The sequence below is a fragment of the Caloenas nicobarica genome, chromosome 1 (genome assembly GCF_036013445.1).
Source record: "Caloenas nicobarica isolate bCalNic1 chromosome 1, bCalNic1.hap1, whole genome shotgun sequence".
Taxonomy (NCBI): Eukaryota; Metazoa; Chordata; class Aves; order Columbiformes; family Columbidae; genus Caloenas; species Caloenas nicobarica.
In genome coordinates, this window is record NC_088245.1 from 36,986,530 (window position 1) to 37,006,828 (window position 20,299).

The window sequence follows — 20,299 nt, forward strand, 5'->3', positions numbered from 1 at the left end:
GCAGCATTTTGATGGCTCTTATTTCTAATAAGCTGGATTTTGGGAGTTTCTAAGTCTGTCTGGGTGTGGGGAGAATTGTGTTCTGTTATTTATAAATCTAAATGAGGATTGCTGTGCTCTCTTGGCTCATCTTTCCTATGCTAATTCTTAGGTTTTTATCTTACTATGCTGGGTTTGTTCAGTGCTTTTTGTATTCCAGAGCTACCAGCAACATGCAGTCTCTCAAATAGCTTGGATCAAGGTGGCAAATATCAGCGAAGTTTCAGATGCAGAGAGAGATCATGTTTTGCAAACAGCTGTCGTGGTGGAAGGCGGTGGTAGCCTCTTCAGTGGGAGTGCTCTTTCTGAGCCAAAGCAGTCAGATCTGCAAGGTCTCATAATGTTAGAAAAAAATCTAGTAGTGTATTGCCAGCGTTCCTGATACCATGGTATTTCAAAACGTCCTGTTAAACAGATATATGGGACTTACTGTAAACTGAAACGCAAGAATGCTGAGGTTATGGGTGCAGGGAGAATGTTTCGTTGTTAAGTGTAATGTTGTAGAAAGGGTTTGCTAAGCCTCCTGTTTACAGCTGATTTGCAAAACATTCCCAGGAATCTCCAGTTCTGCTGGCAAATGATTCCCTTAACCAGTAGTAGTTTGCAAAAAATATCCCAGAGAGAGTAGGAGCATGATTATGAGGATGTTTGATGCCCTCGGTTTGTGGGCAAGAGACCGCAAAGGGCTGGTGCTCTGTCTACCCACCAGCTCCCAGTCTTGTCACCAGTTGTAGCAATCAGTTGGTCATCTACCCATCATATATTACTAAGATATAAAAGAATCCATTTCTGCAGTGAAAGTTACTGTTACCTATTTTATTGGCAGGATCTGAACTAACTAAAACAAGGGCATGACTCCTCGACGGCATTACACATGCCTGTTTTACATGTACACGAATTCCCTTCGAAGCGGTTTGAGATCAGTTTGGGTGCAGGTGTCCTGCATGGGCAGGAAAAAAAAAAACCAGCGGTGGCTGATGGAATCCCAAGATGTGTGGAGCAGGGAAGCAGTGCAACTCCGTAACTGGCACTCAGTAGGGCTGATTCTGTCGGAAAATGTAAATATTCCTTGCTTGGCTTCATCCTTTGTGGCTTGGGGCACGGAGCTGGGACTCTGGTGGCAGGAAGGGGCTGCGGTGTAGGGTCCGCTTGGCGCCTGCCCCTCCGCTGGGTGCAAAGGGTGTTTTGGGAAGCTACATCCCAGAGCAGGCTCCTCATCTGTCCTCTGTGTGGGCTGCATGACCTGAAACACCATGTGTCAGTGTGGGAGGGTGGCTGGAAGCAGGTGTGCTTCATTTCTAGTATAATTATGTGGCCATGTAAAACTGCTTAGGAGTACAAAGAGGGGAGAGTACACACTCCATATGTTACCAGTAAGTAACATCAAGCGTTGCTGGCTTTAATTAGTGTCTTTCCTTAGCAGAGGACTAAGCTTCTAATGACTTACTAGAAATGTGGTATTTCCTAGTCTGGTTAAGCCTGTAAGATGTTTGGGGCTTTTGTTACTTTTCCAGTAATGTAAATTAGTAAGATGCACTAGGTTGAGAAAGTACAAACAAAATGCAGCTTACTGAAGCAAAACCAGGAGGTGTGGTAGGATCTCAAGTTGTACACCCCACAGCATTATCTTTTCTTAGGATCACTTGCATCCTTTGTAGTTTGCTTGTTCAGATTGTCTTTGCTCTTTTTCTGAAACGCTGATTTTATATTATCACAGCCAGCTGTGGCTGGCTTCTTCCCACTTTGCATCATAAAAAGCATTTTCTTAAAAGCATGTAGTAAGCTCCCTTTAAGTCCCTGTGTTTCCACACTTTGTTGACATGTTATTTTTTCTACAAACATATCTTTCCTCTCTGTGTGCACGCATGGGCATCAGTGTATGTCACCTTGGTATGTTTATAGAGCCTATGTAAGTAACTACATTTATTTCATTAAGATTTACTAACTAATTCCCTAATAAATGACTTACATGAATAACTCTACTGATTTCATTAGGACTTACTAATGAATGGCCCTAATAATCAAGGACCAGGCTCTGTCATCTTGAGAACTTTCTTAGGCTCAGGGATGCCTTGTTTATGTGCAAAGGTGGCACTTTTTACTACGTTACTGTAACTTTTCACATTCGTAGTTCAAGTCGGTGAGATGGAAATGACTGTTTGGGTGCTAAGTTAACACCTTTTAAAAACCAGAAAACTGAATACCTTCTCTGCACTGTTTATTGCCTGCAGTTTGCAGGTCTGCTCCTTGCGTCTTGCAGTATTATATGCTGTTGCCTGGCCAGGATGCAGTGTAGGAAACAGCAGCGTGTTCCTCTCCCCCTTCCCTACCCTGTGTAACTGGTCGTTACACAAGAGTTTTTTACATGAACCTGTGACATTTGTTAATTTGAAGAGTTTTTGTAATCAGGTTACATAAAGGAAATCTGATTGAATTTCAGTGTTTTGACTGCATTGCCTGTACAGCTTTGGAACAGAAGAAAAATACCACTTCTACGTTCATTACAGGTTTGTTTGAGGTGTGTGAAGCTGAGGTCCTTCACACATGGTAAGTCTGCAGTTAGAGAGGTCTTGTTAGTGGACCTATGTTACATATGCTCAATGGAAGAGTGGACGTGAACTGACTGTTCTTTTTACAGGACTAATGCTTTTGTGTTTGTCAGGAGTTCCAGATCCGTTCTTATTTTTTCCGGCTCTTGAAGAGATTCCACTTGACTATATAGTTCCAGGCGTCCATGTGTAGATTTGTAAGCTAAGGACGGCTCCTGAGATTGATAAGCTTCTAATAAGTTAGTGGTATAAGTTATTAACCTGACAAGTTTATAAGCATGCCTAAAGGCTGTGTTTCCAGTTGGGTGATGGATGATGATGTTGTGTTTGTTTTTTAACTTTCATTTTGATCCCTTGTCAAAATGGAGTTGTCAGGTTGCTTGCTTTATTTTCACCCCTAAAAACATGTGTTAAACATCAAGATTCTTGGTATTTTCTGTTAAAATATAGGAAACATAAACAAGAGTATTTCAGGGACTTTTATTAAAAGGCAATTAATTTGTGGTTTTGCTTTGCAGAATTTGTTTTTTATTTGAGGAAACTTTCTACCGTTCTCAGCTTTTATCCCATGCTTGTCCATGAGGTGACTTATCCTTTTTAATGTGTCCTATCTTATGAGAGTTTTTTCAGAGTGTGTGGTGGGTACCAATTCTCCCTATTCTCTTTAATGTTATTAAGGGTGGGTTTTTTAATGAAAAATTCAAGTAGGCTCTCTTCTCATTCCACCTGAAATGTGTATCAGCTCTAGCAGATCTCATGCCTTCTAAACTTCATAATTACATTTCCTGAAGCAGAAGCTGGGCATAAGGAAAGGTGGAGTAGCAGCAACGTTTCCTTGTGCCTGTCACATCCTGCCCATAAAAGCAGGGAAATTGCTGTTTGGAAAGAAAAAAAAGAACGACTTTTGAACTTTTTGTTGTAAAATCAACACATTCTCCCGTTTGCTGCTTAAGAACAAAAGCATGTAATCTCTTTCCCCCTTCTCTGGTTTCCTGGTGGCCATTCTCCAGCACGGCAAAATAACTTGTGTTTGGAGTTGGGCCATAATGCAGGTTGTAAGCAAGCAAACCCTTTTCTCCAGTGCAGCCTAATTGCTGTTCTCCTGACCTTTCCTCAGAAGAAAAGTTTGTTTATCCAGCTTTTCTAGTGGGATACTCATTAACCATATTCTGAAGTATTTTGTTCACACCTCCCTTGAAAGCCTACGCATTGTGATCTCCTACTCCATTCTCCACTATGTCCTCCCAGTGTTGATCTGAATAGCATTGGTATCACCCCACTCTTTTATTGATGTCATAAAAAAAAAAATCAAGTCTGATTGTAACAATGGCCATGTAATTCTGAAATGACTCACTGCTACAGAATTGTCTGCCCTGAGACAGCGGTGGTGAGTAAATCTGGAGGGAGCAACATGTTCCTGTCATCGCTGGAGCTGTTGGGGTGTAAACTGTCTGCTGATGGCTGGCACCAGGCTAGCACAGTGTTTGGGTATGTTGGGACCTCTGTGGTAAAGTGTTTATTGCACCGTAGTTCTCTTATGCTGCAGACTTGTTTAATGGTTATTTGTATAATCTGTGGCCTTTTTTTTCTTTTTTCTTTTTTTTTAACCTGTACAGAAATAATCCCCCCTCCCCACTTCCCTTTGCTAGTTCTTTTGTTTTCAATTTGTTTATCCATTCTCTTCCACCTGTAAAAAGAAAAAATACTATGCTCATCCTAGTTAAGAAAGGAGCCTTCTGGATTTGTAGAAGTCATCTGCAGCCTGATAGAGGGTCTGTTGCTGGGCAAGGGCAGCGGCAGCTGACACTGGTTTCTGAGGCAGCAGTAGCATCTAGAAGAGAAGCAGGCATACAGCTAAAAGCAATAATATTTTAAGTTGTCCCAGCATGGATGTCTACAACTCGAGGCATCTGGATTCATTTGTGAGAAATAAATGTGTATGTATATTCTGGAAAACAAATTCATATTGAAACTAGGCAGCAAGTGTAATTTTGTAAAAAGGGTTGGGTCAAATAAGTTGGTGGCAGTTTTCCATTTTCAGAATGTTAGTAGTGTGTTTAGTCTTTCTTTTTAGAGAACATATGAGTTTCTTCAAAACTTGTGCTTTTGTCAGTCCCACTCTGCTCGCAGCTGAAGTGCTTGGTAGCCTGTTTAAATGTATGTGTGAGTAATAAAAATAGGGTGTAGAAAAACAAGGGATTGGAACCCTTCAAAAATCAGGTTGTTGTTACTATGCTGATGAGTTTATTCAAGGCATAATCGTGTTGAATCAGTTGCTCAGTTTCCTCACGATGCAGGGATTGGAGGATCAAGTCCCACCTTACCAATGCGAGCCTGAGGTCACTAGGATGCCACGGTGAACTGCTGTGGGCTGTGGCAGGGGGCTGGATGGCCGGGGTCCAGCAGCCCACGGCCTTTGCCAGTTTCTTCTCATCTAAGCCCCTCAACTGCATTCATCATCTGCAAGAGGAGAAGAATAACTTAAACCAGGGAGTTGCAGCAAAGTTGGGTCAAAGCCTGGTTCCAGCCTTTTCTTTATTTTCTTTCTTAGTAGAACAGCGGACAAATCTGAGCTCTGAAGTTTTAGAAAGCTCAAACGGGAACTCCAGTCATATTGAACCGAGGTGGGGAAAGAACCAAAAAATTCCTGTTTGTTGCAGCCTTGAGGTAGATAATTGACTACAGGGCGCTGGTATCTATTTTTCAGCATTTGACCTCTTAAGGCTGGGGTTATAAGAGAGGTAAAATCCTATAATTAAGGTCAATGTAAGTTTAGGCTATAGCAGTACATGGTGGTGGTGCTGAGATGGTCGCCTTGTTTGCTTCCTTTCCTTTTTTCCTTACCTGAAATACTAAACTGAATTTTTGCCAGACCAGTTTTGGCAGTAATAGGTAAAGCTAATAACTGTAGTGTGCTGCTTCAGAAATGTCTTTTGGATATTACCCTATTTTTAATAAAACATGCTAATATCAAGGCTGTACAGGAGGGTGCAGTCATTATAGTATTAGCTGTTAATGAAATGTGTCAGGTGATACAAATTTTCTGGGCTGTAAAAGGAGAAGGAAATCCTTCATGCGGGCTAGACGCAGGGGTGCCTCCTTTTGTCTGCACTTTGTGAAATATCCAATTTGGATGCTTCTTTGAAGAGACTGGTTCCTTTTTTAATATTTCTGTGGAAGCTGTGTAGAGTGTTAGTTACACAAAGTTCAGTGAGAGAGATAGCATTGGCATGAAACTCTTTCCTATAGGCTTATTTAATGAAACCTAGCTTATTCTGTCGAAGGAGAGCTGCAGTCACTGAAAACTGTATTAAGTTTTTTAGCTCTTATCATTTGATATGTGTGTGTATAAAGCAGCAGTCACATTACGTAAGTTGACTGTAAATGCATATGATGGTTTTATTGTGATTATATTCAACATACGAAGATGATGATTTGGATTCTGTGGCTTAGAGGATGTCTGTTTTACTACAGATACCAGTGATTGCTTACAACTTTTAACTTCCTCCCCCTCAAAGTTGCTGTTATAGGCTTTTGAGGCCTTTAAAATGCGGATTTTATTTGAAAAGTAGGCAGTCGTACTTCCTAAATTTTGTGAGGTTTTGTGACGCATGTGTGGTAGAGGAAGGCTTTTTTCCTTCTGAAAAGTTTCAAATATGAGAGGGGGTTGGATTAGATGACCTTTGAAGATCCCTACCAACATAAACTATTCTATGAATCAATTACATCGGAGTCAGGTTGATCAAGAGAGAGACAATAACAGTGACTTCTTTAATTTTTTAGGGAACTGTATGTTCTTCAAACAAGGAACTTCCCCTCATGGTCAGTATTTGCTTGAGGAGATTATGCATCTTTTTGAATAACACATGTCCGTGACCTGGGAAAAACTCTCAGGGTTGCGCCATATCAAAAGAGCAATTGTGTTACGTGATGTTTCCTAGATGAGAATTGTTACTGTGCAATTTTTAAGAGGTTTGGTTTTCTTCTTTCAAGTAGAACAAATCCAAACAAAAATGGTTGGTGGGACCGCGGCCATGTGCAGGCTCACCATTTGTAACACCAGCCCTGGAGCTGGGCCTGGTTGGGAAGCTGTTGCCTTAGCTCGATGCAGGCAGGCTTTGTCAGAAGGCTTAAAAAATAATTTGATGACATAATGTTTGAACTACCCAGCCAAACCTGGGAAGGGAATGTTTCCCTGAAGATAAAATGGTGCTTGACGCACATGGCGAAAGCCGGCACGTTACCCAGCGTTTGCCGAGACCAGGCCCATGGCTGAACTTGCCTTGGAGCTGAGGCTCACAGGGAGACGACTTCATGCCTTGGTCTGGCACCGGGCTTCTCTTCATGCCCTGTGCTCCCCGGGAGCAACTGGTTGGTTTCCAATACCAATTTTAATGTAAAATCTAGATAGCCGCATTTGAAGACCTGGGGAGTGGTTGTTGCAAACCACCTCTTCCTGCCTTCTGTTAGATGGAGCATGTTGGATTCTTGCATTGCAGGGTCATGCGCAAATACTGTGATAGCCTAATATTACTTAATTGTCTGATTGCTAACTCTATTAAATAGCTCAGGCTCCAGACCATACTTAACCTTCTTTCAAGATACCCTAATTAGTTTTCTATACGATATCTTGTATAAGCTTGTTTCCTAACTGTCTGCTGAAAGCTAGATTTTGTTGTACAGGTCGCAAAGAGGCTGATAATCCATTTTACTTCATTAAACCCCTTATCTGCTTAAATAGCCAGCAGTCAAACTCACACACTTTCTGTAGAAGAAACCTGGAGGAGCTTACTTACTGTTTGTGATGTTTCTCACATCTAGTTTTACTGAAACTTGCAAAATTGAAACGGCTGTGAAATGTTACTTAAATCATGCAATATACTGCTTTTAAAATATGTCATAATATGGAAAAAAGTACAAATCTGCATAAAACCTGCTATGTCTTTGGGGTCAGAATCTAATGCCAAGCCTCAGATATTATTCTTCATACAGTTGGTTTTCACTTTAAACAGATGACTGGCTTTTTAAAACTGGGTTGCATGCCAGTAGTTAAAGTACAGCCATATAGGGTATGACAGGGTTTGTAACTAGGGGTTTTCAGAGGTGAGGTCATGATAAACTTAAATGAAACTTAAGCAGCAGTGCTGATGTCACCAACAAATAGATTTATTTTTCTTTCTTTCACAATACCTGAACATTAACCGTGTTTATATTGCCTCTGTTTGAAGGAAAATAATTTGTTAAAAAGAATAAAGGGAAGTTAGAGGTCTTGGTGTGTTTCCCTACTACTTAAAAATATTTGCTGTATAAACATTTGAGTGTTTACATCAGAGTGGAGCCATAATGCTTTGCTTTACCCCTTCACTGCTTTCATTAGCATGCCAAGCCATATGTTGTGATGGTACTTGGGAAAACCTGAAAATTTTCTGAAAGTAACAAGTGTTTACTTACTAACTGGGATGCCTGTACCTTGTCAAATTATGCTAAAATTATAAGCTGTGGTAGTCGCACGGGGATTTCTTAAACCACTGTGGAAGTACCCTGGAAGAGAGACCACATTCTGTCCCAGGTATCTTAGGTAAAGATTTTTTCGGTGACCTGTGGTTTACAAATTAATAAGCAAAGAGCACCTAAACTTTGCACCCATGTTATGAGTTTTGCGTGCAGCTCCGGTTGCCACATCTTGGGAAGGACGTACTGTGTTTAGTTACTGTTCTCTGAAGTGACTGAGAGGATGGAGCAGCTACCTTAGGAGAGACTAAGGAGTTCAGAGTCCCTCACTTTGGAGAAGAAAAAAAGGAGGTGTATGATCATGGTTTACAAAATCACAAAAGTGGTGGATAAGCAAAACATGAAACTCAGGTTCACCAGGTCCTGCCATATTGGGATTAAGGGGCACTCAATGTATTTGACGGAAGTTACCTTCTGTCCTAATAGATCAACTTAAAGCAGATGGCAGTACTTCTTCACATGGCAGTCATGAATTTCTGGAACTTGCTGCCACAGGAGGTGTAGAGACTGGCAGTATTGGCAGGTTCAAAAAGGGTTTATGTGCTTGCTTAGACACCAGGTCCATAAATGGACACTAAACAGGCTCGGAAGGGAGGTGCCCTCTAAATTCCTGCTGCAACGCTTGTGGATGCCAGCAGAGAGGCTGCAGAAAGGGCTCACGTGCTCGCTCGAAATAGCCTTTATTTCTGCCACTGTGGGAGGCAGAATACCAGGCTGGATGCACCACACATACACCTGGCCTGGGAGGTGCCGCTTCCCTTGCTGCCTCAGGAGGGCACGGTGCAGGCTGTTCTTGAACTCACTCTGTCAGGATAATTATTTAAGACTGAGGTCGGACAAACCTGCTTAGAAAAACAAAAGTCTTTTTCTAAAAAAGAGACTTGCTTCCTTGCCCTGTGTGCCACTGGCAGGCGTGGGAACTGGATCACGCTGAGTGCACAAAGCAAAGGGTACTAAGAAAGGTACAGAGATTATTCTGCCCGCATCCGTCCTGTCAGAAAATTCCCCTTTCCCTGACCCAGGGAGCAGAGCAACCTCACCCCATTCAGGAGGACACAAACATTTCAAGGTGCAGCTACATGAGAAGGTGCAATACTTGGATGCTAATACTTCTCCCTGACACCCCTGTCCCTGTTTGGTCTCCTCCATACCTTTCTGGCTACTGATGTCTGACTGTTTGTGGATGGACATGACCAGTGGCAGTCCTACGTGGTCATTCTCAGGCTTTCAAATGAAGGAAGAGCACATCTTTTCAACGCAGGCTTGCCCCGGAACGGAAGGAGGAATTGCTGCTGTTGGCAAAGCTGCTCTCCTCTCAGAGTTAGGACGAGGAAGAAGAAGCAAGATGTTTGTTTCAAAATAATTTAATTGCAAGGTTTCCATTTCTTTCTTTCTTTCCTGTGGGAGTGTTGGCGGGCTGTAGGAGTGTTCTTGCTTGTAGAAGTAGCAACAACTGAGATCAGAAGTCCCTTTCTCTATTTTCTTTCTTGTGTTCTTTACTAGGCTTTTTTATTATGCGATAGCAGTGTTAGTTACATCCTTTCTTTAATGCAAACAAGATATAAATAGGATGCTTTAACGGCAATTTTTATGACTTAAACAGGACAGATTTTTTTTTTCTTAATGTAGATTAGGCTGCATTTAGCATTTGTCAAAGCCTCAGTGCTTTACTTCAGAAATTATTCCTGGCCACAGTTTACAGCAAGATCAGGGCATCTTCATTTGTCTGACTGAATCAAGGGTCACTATATGTGTGGGTTGAATATAAAATGTGAGGGCAGGGGATGGAGACTGACATGGCTTAAAAGTTGGCTTGGGCTCTCACAGGTCTTTGGTTTCTTACGATAATGCTTGATATGTTCCCGGGATGGGTTAACCTTCTGTCTGTTTCGTTTTCCTTTTTTCTGTCAACTTATAATGTTAAGAGGAGCTTGGTTCCCCATTCCTTAAGAGATGCTAATTTCTGTAAGTTCTGTGAAAACAAGACACTAAACAGAAGAGAGTTTCTCGTAAGATTTCTCTATAAATAAAAGCCAATAGTAGCAGTTAGGGGAAGCCATGCATCTGTCTCAAGGCAAGGATCCTGAGGAAATGGACTTCAGGGTTTTGGGGTTTTCTTTGTGGAACTTTTTCTTGGCCTCATCCCATAGCAGCTTGCTAGCTGTTGAGCTTCGCGCTTTCTTATTGCATGCAGGACTAGACTTTGGGAGTAACTGTGGGACTTAGACTTCATGGAAGTTCCAGATGTGATGCGATTCTTTTTGGGGACTAAGACTTGATTTGCAGTTCATTTCAGTTGTAATCCGTGCAGTTTTAGTTGTGTTCCTTGACGATTCATGCTGAGCTAGTCTTGTGGATGGGCTTTGCGTTTGGCATAAACATTAAAAAGAGAGTGCTGCTTCTCTAAACATCTGTGATATAATAAATGAGATATGCACAGGGGGTGGAAGCGATAAGAAAACATTTTCTACCCTTTTTATTGAGAGGAAGCTCAACTGCGAAGAGGCATTGCATCATGAGCTCTAATGAAAGACCAGCTATTCCCCTTGGGGAAATGAAATCACTTGCCTCATTTCCCTCTCATTGGCAGCTGTTGCTTAGGAATTTCATTTGAGAATGAAATGCTGCTTTGGTTGACCTGAAGAACGGCTTTAATACAAATGGCCACCAATGGTTTGCACTGTTAAGTGTTGGGAAGGACAGCATGATCTTTACAGAAAGTAATGACTAGGACTAGAAGTAGTGTATTGGAACCACATATATCATCTGTATGGATTCTGATGTATTCAATGGACTCCTAGAGATTAGTTTTTATCTTTCACATCTGTGATTGGCTGATGATGTAGCAGATAACATGAGAAGCAGGGAATGGAAGGAGACCAGGAGCTCTGAGGAGGAAAACACATTCATTGGGCGGGGAGGAGGAAGGGGTGATGACATGGCAGTCACTACTGAGGATATAATTTCGCTAAGTTTGATTTTACATAAAAATAACACTGGAATGTTTGTGTGCATTGTTTTGTAGAGAAAATTCCTTTTTTTTTTAATCACAAGCATTTAGAAGTGCTGCTGTTAAGCCCAGCAACATCTAGGTCCTGACTGGCAGAAGAAGGTGGTGTAAACTGACTGCACCTATGCTTCACTCTACTGTTGTGTTGTACTCAAGGATTTGTGGTTAGGAAACTCATCGCCAGGCTTAACTTTTGAAGAAAGGCAGTTTCACAATTCCCAGCGTACAAGTTTTGTGAGGTGTGCACGCTGGGTGCTTTGTAGGGTGCTAGAGATGAATCAACTTTGTCTGAGTTGGCCTGGGGATGGATGGGCGGCTGGAGCCGCTGCCCCTCACACCCCAGCAGCGCGCTGGCTTCGAGGAGCTCTGCCAGGACTTGCAGAGCATTCCTGGGGAGCATGGGTGGAAAAAGAGGCTTTCGTCCTGGGCTGGGTGAGCCACCAGGTGACGCAGACTGGCTTCTTCTCTCATGAGACCAGGCAGAACTGTCACAAGAACTGATGGTAGATGTACTTGGCTGGAACATCTAAATTTCACCTCTGAAATGCTCTTTCTCCTTTGTTTAAAACAGCTGAGGCTGGAGTAGTTGCTTTCCAGTGGTCCCACTCTGAGCAAGTTGTGGTTTCAACTACTTCGTGGCCATTTCAGAGCAACGTGATATAAACACATTGTAAAAGCATGGTAGACATGAATTACTTACTTCTGTTACTCTGCTGTTGTATTGGATGCCTCAAGGTCTTCTACGGGTAATAAATTTACCTGGTGAGATAACGAAGTGTAATTTGGTCCACTGGACCTACGTAGAGTTAGCAGAGGACTTTTTCTTTAGTGAGTCCTGTTACAAGATGACAAATAAAGAAGGTAATAAGAGAATTGTGGGAGCTACGTTTGCCAAGTCTTCCACCCACCTAAGTACGCTGGTCAAAGAAGACTTATTTTAACTTAAAGCATGGCGTGACAAAGCTGTATGGCAAAGGTTAAATGCCACTGTATACTGAGAGTAAATCAGCTGCAGGAAAAGTTGGGGCGAAAAAAAACCCTGTGTACCATCTTGTCAGCATCTCTTTGCATGTTGGTTAAGTATAATTAGGAAAGTTAAAACACACAGGTGCCTCAAATCTGTGTGTGCTACTTAATGGTGCTCACAGAGAGCAGCTGACCCAGTGAATCATAGTGGGCTGAGGCTTGCTTATTCGTAACAAACTCTGTGAGGCATTCCTATGTTGGCTTTATCCTGACAGCGGTCATGTGGGATTTAGTGTCTCTGAGGTCCGTGTGACAGCAATGGGATTTTCAGTAGGCACGGGTGCCTAGCTAGCAAGGAGTTTTTGTTTGCTTCATTGAAGTAATGTGCCCTCGTGTGCAGTTGGAGTATTCTAAGTTTTTCCTTGAGAGTGGGAGAATATCTCCAGATTCATTCATGAAGTTCTTGGGCTTAGATTTTCTTCAGTCAATATTTCCTTTCCTGTGACTGATCATCCACTGTTCACTTTCTCATGGTCTTGATGATCAAGGATGGTGGACTGGAGTGAAAATGATGTTTGAAGTAAACAGCTTTTCTGTTGATTGTGTATAGCATTTTTCTTGAATGGATTTGGGTCTATTCTCTCATGTTTTAATCCTAGTACTCCTTTTTTGTATTCATAGTTTTGCATAATCCATATGCTGTTAAAGTTGAGGCACAGGCTTTGATCATTTAGAAGACAAGTTATAGCTGCATTTGTTGCCAATATGCTACAGAAGGAGGTTATCTCAGCTTTTGCATAAACAGGGCTCTACATTTTCTGTGTGCTGAATTAAGCTTTGCCAAAATTGCCTGGCCTCTGGTGCCAGTGCAAGAAAATGGAAATTCCAGTGGTATGTTCAAGTAGGGAATCACGTCTAACTTGGTGAGGGAATGGTGATCTCCCCTGGTGATGCCCAGTGATCTGCAGCTCTGTAGCAGAGCCTCACCTGAGAAGACTGGCATTACTCTGCACACCAGCTGGTTCTCTGCCCCCCATACCACCAGCCTGATGGAGCTGCTACCTCTAGCTCATCACCTTCTTCTCCCTGTGCTCCCGTCAGTTCCAGCACCCTCAAACCCACTCCTGCAAATGTGTTTGGCTCAACCAAGAGCCGTTTTAGTGTTTGGTGCTGCCGTCTCCAATACACGTTACAGACCTGACTCAAGGCACCACCAGACCAAGCCCAGCAGAAATTACCTTGCTTAGGTGCTGTGCTTGGGTTTCACTCATCATGCCTGGTCCCGTGGCAGTCCATAGGACTAGAGTGATCTCATGGGCTTTTGCCATTTCTAACCTAACTAAATTTCTGTTACTTTGCTAGAAAAATGAGAACAGAAATGTATCTGAAAACTTGCCCATATGAAAATAGGAGAAAGTTAGTTGTTGCTCTTTGTAGTGACTAATTTGTTTACTGAGCTTTTTCCTCTCTCTATGTTTGTGGTTGGTTTTGGTTTGGTGTTGTGGTAGTTTGTTTGTTTGTTTGGTGGGTGTTTGTTTGTTTGATTTAATTATTAAATCTCCTGAGGTGCACAGAAGTTAATGCAAATTTTTGTTGGGATTTTTTTTTTTTAAGGGTTGAGGGTTGTACACGGGAAAGACATTTTCCTCATTTCTGGTTAGTGTTTTCTCTTAATAATAGTGAATGCTATGATCTTATTGGCATCACGAGACACTTGGTGGGATGGCTTTTATGACCGGAGTGTTGAAATGGAAAGGTATGGCCACTTTAGAAAGGAGAGGCAGGGGAGCATGGAGCTCCACCCCAGGATGGATGAGGAAGTGATGGAGCTCTTGTGAATCAGGATTAAAGCAAATGCAGGGACAGGTGACATTATAGTGGAGGTCTGCTACAGGTCACCTAACAGGAAGACTGAGTGGATGAGGCCATCTATAGACAGACAGAAGCAGTCTCACATTCAGAAGCCCTGGTCCTTATCGGGGGACTTAAACCTCCCTGATATTTGTTGGAGGGAGAGCACAGCAGGACAGAAACAATCCAGGAGGCTCATGGAATGTATTGATGGTAATTTCCTTCTCCAAGTTGACAGAGGAGCCAACTAGGAGTGGTGCTATGCTGGACCTTGTTCGTGCCAACAAGAAGGGGCTGGTGTGGAATGTGAAGCTCCAGGGCAGCCTTGGTTGCAGTGACCACGAACTGGTGGAGTTCAGGATCCATAGGGCAGCAAGGAGGGCGCACAGCAGGCTTGCTACCCTGGACTTCAGGAGAAGCAGATTTGATCTTTTTAGGGATCATCTACATAGAGTACCTAGGGATAAAGCCCTGGAGGGAAGAGAGACCTAAAAGAAAGCTGGAGAGAAACTTTTTACAAGGGCATGTAGTGATAGGATGAGAGGTAATGGCTTTAAACTGAAAGATGGTAGATTTGGGTTAGATAAAAGGAAGAAATTCTTCACCATGAGGGTGGTGAGGCACTGGAACAGGCTGCCCAGAGCAGTTGTGGATGCCCCATCCCTAGCAGTATTCAGGACCAGGCTTGATGGGGCTTTGAGCAACTTGGCCTAGTGCAAGGTGTCCCTGCCCATGGCAGGGGGTTGGAACTAGGCAATCTTTAAGGTCTTCAAAACCAAACCATTCTATGATTCTATGTTGTGTATGTCCGGCAGAGCAGATAACAATAGGATAATGATAAATATTGAAACAGGTGTCCTTTATTGGAAGTTCAGTGTCAGTAGTGTTAGCAGGTTGGAGAGAGATGAACTCCACAACATGGTCATCTCTGAGAGCTGAGTGTTGGCTGGTGTCCATATGAAGGGGCTTGTCTGCAGCTACACAGAGTAGGACCGTTCCAAGTTAAAGCTTGGGTTCTTGAAATCAGTCAAATGGCAAATGCTCTGTCAGACCTTCATGGCCAGAGGACTGCAGACTGTTCCCCATCCTTTCAACATCCACTGCCATGGTTGTCTCTGCCTGCTCCCACAGCATTACTTGAAGTCGACATATAGAGTGCCAATGTTTCCAGACTCTTGACTGTGGGTCATTGCTATTTATACTTATTTTAAGCATGAAAACAGCAGTAACGCTTACTCTGGTTTCAGAGAAAAAAGAATTACTACTTACATATATTTTTTCTGTGCCTACTTTGTTTTATGACTATTTGTTTGCCCCCAAATAGAACACTACAAAACTGTAAGGGCCTCTGGGGAGATGAGGTGAGAAGTTTAGATGAAGCTTTATCTGTCTGTGTTACGGCAGTTTGGGGGCCAGGGAAGATGAAAAATAGAAGGGCAAGAAGGCTTAATTTCTTTAGTGAGAATGGAGACTTGGATTTTGAAAACATTTAGTAATTTGGTATTTTGCAATAGACTAGTTGGGGGTCTGGCAGCTGTGCAAGATGCTGCACAATCGTAGAGTTGTGCTTAAGGAGCTAATAGGAGAGTCGTATTTGACTGGTGTTACTCTTTGCCTTGGTTTCCTGGTCTGTGAAATAAAGGTATGTTCCCTGTGTTATGCAGGAAATAAGTATCTGAGCCCAGATCAGAATTCAAGGTTTCTGGCTTCCAGTTTGCTGTTCAGACCACACCTTTCTTTTTATAGCTATGGGAAAAAAGTCCGCTCCAGCATGTCATTTAGTAAAATACCATATAGGAAAAGGAAAACTAAGCCGAAAAGAGCTAAAACTAGCTGGTTTCAAATTAAGAGACAGAAAAAGTTCTGCAGATTCTTTCCACACAAGATGTGCTCATCTTTGGGGTAGTTTCTGGCAAACTGAAGTGCCTGCAAAGGTGTGTGCTGAGTGGTGTCTAGAAGACCATGATAAGGGACTGGCCACTGAAGTCAGGGAAACCCATTTTTAGGATAAGCTCCTCTGGGATGTGCTTGTGAGGACAGATCGGAACACTGTGACTTTGCGGTTTGTCTATACAGTGAAATGTATATTCCTCTGTGGAGATGTATGTACCCTGAAAGCTACAAGCTTCTTCAAAGCTTCTCCCTTTCTAAGTGAAGTCTTAAATCATTAAAGCTGAGAGCTGAAACTCTTCCATACTATATATGGCATTTGTGCCAGTGGTAGAACCTGGGTTGTATTTATAATGGTAGTTTGCTGCAGGAATATGGATTGGGAACAAATGTTTTTTTGGATAAAATCCAACTCCAGGGATTGGTTTTACTGTTGCATGTAAAATCCGTAGCAAGCTTGTAAAAACAGCAGTTGAAAAAATCTAATAGTTGGTGCCTTCCACGTGGGAAAAAAAAAATTAATTTGGTGTAACATTATATAGCTAGAGAGTTACTTGTGGTAGTTCATGTAGTAATCAGTGACTGTGCGTAATATGCTGTCACATTGGCATGCAGAGGTGCTCTTACGTTGTTGGCACACATGAGGATTGTTGGTGTTACTCGTTAGTATGTGCTGCTATTTTCATGTACATTCTTCATTTGTTTAGAAATACCCATTTGTGCCCCAAGTAGTATTTAATGAAAATTACAACTGTATTCTTAACAGTATTGCATAGCACTGACATGAGGAAATCAAGCAATAAAATTAGCTGAACTGGTTTACATACTGCTGATAAATATTTGAATGAAAACATTTGGCAAAAAAAGGACACAAGTGTCTTTGGGTGTGTTGGTTTTCCTGTCTCCATTCAGTTCAAGTGTTCTGTTTGACTTCATATTGCTGTACAGCTAATTACTGGATGTAGAGCCTCTGTGGAGTAATTATCATTTGGACAAAGAATGCTCATATCCAAAGTCATAAATAATTGGTTTTTATTTTGTATTCTAAAACTGCTGTCTCTGTTGTTGAAGGATGTTCAGAAGGAGAGAGAACCTCATGCTTATCTCAGTGAAGAAGAAGTTAAAGAGAAGATACAAAGCTATAATTCATCTGTCACTGATAAATTAAAGATGACCTTGGTAAGTTTTGCATAGGATTCCTGTAATTTTTAATAGGAGCAATTGAACTGTAGCTTTGTAGTGCACGATGAGTCACTTTATTCTCAGCATCTTATGTATGAAACTGTCTCTGCTTTAATGGCTTTGAAAGAGGCTCTTTCTTAGATCTGGAAATTAAATCTCACATGTGAAATGTTTGTATCCAAATAGCTCTCTTTATGTGGATTGAAATAAACTGCAGTAGTAAAAAATATGTCATTTGAAGTGTGTTTAAAATAAGCTCTTGGTTGGCACTAAGATGTAAATTTGTCAGATGAAAACCATCAGCTGGTAAACATAAAGACACATTTATCCTGTTTGTGTAGATAAATTTTTGTCAGGTATGTCTGATAAAGATGCTCAACCAATGAGAAAAGTTAAAACACGTAGTATTTATTATAGTAGACTTAATTAGTAGTCATACAGGTTTTCAGCATTAGACTTCCTTCCCCCTGCCACTATAACACAGACAATAGAATGCATATATATTTTTTTTTCATTTCCAAGGATATTGTGGTCCAGGTCTAAGACTCAGTCCAGCCTACTGCAGACAATACTAATAAAATTCACATCTGTCTGCCTGGCAAGCTGTTACGCAGTTGTTGCATTGTCCAGATTTTTTTTATGCGTTATATGTTCTTGCGAGTGCATAGTATATGGAAATTTTGAAATTCCATTATATCCTAAACCATATAAGTATGACTTTGTGCTAAAAAGATTTTTGTTATGTGTTTGCTTGTGGGTCGGGACTTACTATGCCTAAAACCAGATTGCCTAAAGTTTTCTAGCTTAAGTTTTGATCAGTTTTACTGTTTTGTCTTTCAGAAGCAACTGGAATAAGTAATTTGAAATGTTGATTAGATTGGCATTTATTCTGGTTCTTTTTGATTTGCAACAGGATTTGCTCATCTAAATGCCTTAGACTAATTTGATAAGCACAGCTAATATGTGGGACATAAAAGCACATGTGTGCTTAAAATCTGTTATTGAAGTTGTGTTAGTGGTTGATTTCACTTTATAGTTCTTTCATAATGTGAAAACTGATCACTAGTTTGTAGTACCTCTTGTTTGATGAGGTCCTGATACTCTTAGAATTCAGTAGTTATAATTAAGAAAAAATCAGCAAAAATACTAAAAAGAATAAATGTCTGAATTATTGAAACAATATCTTTCCTGTGAGACATTATGTATTACAGTGGTGTTTAAATCCTGTTCACTATGCCCATTTTAATCTGCCCAATCCACTAATATGTCACAGCTGGTCATTGCTACTTTTAACAGTTCGATACTTCCCTCCTGTTGCAGAATGCAAATGGGATTTACACTGGCTTCATCAAAGTCCAGATGGAACTATGCAGACCAATCACTGTGCAGTCTTCCCAGAGCCAGGGCCGGGGTGCTCACAGCAATAATGAAACTGCCTTTTACTTGCCGGACGGCTGCGTGAACACCCTGCACATCAGCAGCACCAACACTGTTCGTGAAGTTATCGAGGCCTTGCTCAAGAAGTTTTTCGTGGCTGACAACCCTGCAAAGTTTGCACTTTATAAGCGCTGTCACAAGGAAGACCAAGGTATAAGTTGGGCTTGTGGCATTTAGTTAGTGAAGGAGTTTGGGGAGGGAGTTGTGTTAGAAGAATACTTGAAATAAGTAGGGTAGAAGAACTTGGATAAATGGAGGTGACAGCCCTGAGCATGCTCATCTTTTTTTCCTTTGTGGGAAGTAGCATGTGTAAGAGAGTAAAAGATTTGGGGATACTTCAGGATAATTCACAAAATACAAACTAACCTACTAAACCATCTGCACAGATCTTCTGTGCCTTGCAGTCCAGTATATTTTATTTAAAATGCCTCCATATCAGGCTCTAAATTTCAGCTAGCCTGATATACTGCAGATTTTTGAGATTAGATTACAGGATGGATTTTTAAAAAGAGAAACCTTGGTGTCTGTGATACCTGAAGTCACAGAATCACAGAATGTTAGGGATTGGAAGGGACCTCAAAAGATCATCTAGTCCAATCCCCAAGTCCCTGCACTGGCAAATGGCTCTTACGGTGACAAGTATCACGGGCACATGTATTGCACCCATGTGTGTTAACTAGTGCATGAGGCTCTCCCAGCGTGCTGACTGCTGTTGGAAGTTTGTGTATTGTGTCTAGAAATACCAGAAGATGCAGAAGGTATTTTTAGTGAAAAGTGTGTTTTGCCAACATTGTGTTCTTGCACTTAGAATCTGCCTTCTTCTGCAGACATTGAGAGCAGTTTCAGTTCAGAGGTTTCTGGCTGTCAGTCACACCAACCGTGCCAGGCAGGCAGAGTTGTCTTTTAGACTTTGTGTATGAGATTTTAAGTGGAAAAGGTATCAGAATGGTCATACCACAGCTCTGATGTCTTAAATGCTTAGTTATAGCAACAGATCTGTGTTGTACTTTTTTTTTTCTTGTGTTTTTTTGCCCTTCATGTATTCAGATAGCATACTGTCGTGACTAGAGGCCGTTTCATTCCTGTGTGAAGGTAGTGTTGCGCTGTTACTATCAGTCATCTGCTCAGCTTCTCCCTAAAACTCATTTACTCAACACCCGTGCGTAGAACGTGTAAATTTTGTGGCTACACATGCATATCTCTGAAATTTTCTAACGTTGGCTAGTGTTAATAATTCAAAGCATTTGAAACATCATTAATAGAGATGATAAGTACTGTGATTTTTGTCCACCTGCAGTTTATACATGCAAGCTGTCGGACCGAGAACATCCCCTCTACCTGCGTTTGGTGGCAGGCCCCAGAACAGAAATGCTCAGTTTTGTTCTACGTGAGCACGAAACTGGAGAAGTCATGGTATGTTACAATTGTGCTGGTTTTGTGTGTTTAGAATCATTGAATCATTTGGGTTGGAAGGGACCCTCAAGATCAGTGAGTCCAACCGTTAACCTAACACTGCCACTGTTTATTTAACTTCATAGATGAATGGGCTCCTGTTTGATCTGTGCTGACAAGATGATCTGTTTTTTGGAAGCAGATTTTTTTTTTTCCTATTATATTTACTTTGTGCCTTTGTAAACATGTCATTTGTGGTTAGACTGACCCCCTGTTACTTGCAGAACAAAACACAGTTTAAAAGAGTAAAATGTTTTGAGATCCCCGAGATTTGCAAGGAAGGCGCCTGGTACTGTTTCAGTTTGAAATTGTTTTGAACATCTGAGGTTTTGTTTAAAAATACTGTACACATTAGTTATTTATGTGTCTTCTGTTCATCTCCATCCATCCTTTTCTCTTTTCCTCTTTCCAG

At 41.5% G+C, this 20,299-nt stretch overlaps 1 protein-coding gene across 2 annotated transcripts in view; it reads left to right on the plus strand.

Moving 5' to 3' along the window:
• Nucleotides 1-20,299, plus strand: part of RASSF3 (Ras association domain family member 3) — a 93,640-nt gene that overhangs the window by 70,463 nt on the left and 2,878 nt on the right. For both annotated transcript variants that reach the window (XM_065639388.1, XM_065639396.1), the window contains 3 exons: nt 16,888-16,995; nt 18,319-18,586; nt 19,733-19,848. In XM_065639388.1, the coding sequence (XP_065495460.1) occupies nt 16,888-16,995; nt 18,319-18,586; nt 19,733-19,848 (492 nt within the window). The remainder of the gene's footprint in view (nt 1-16,887; nt 16,996-18,318; nt 18,587-19,732; nt 19,849-20,299) is intronic.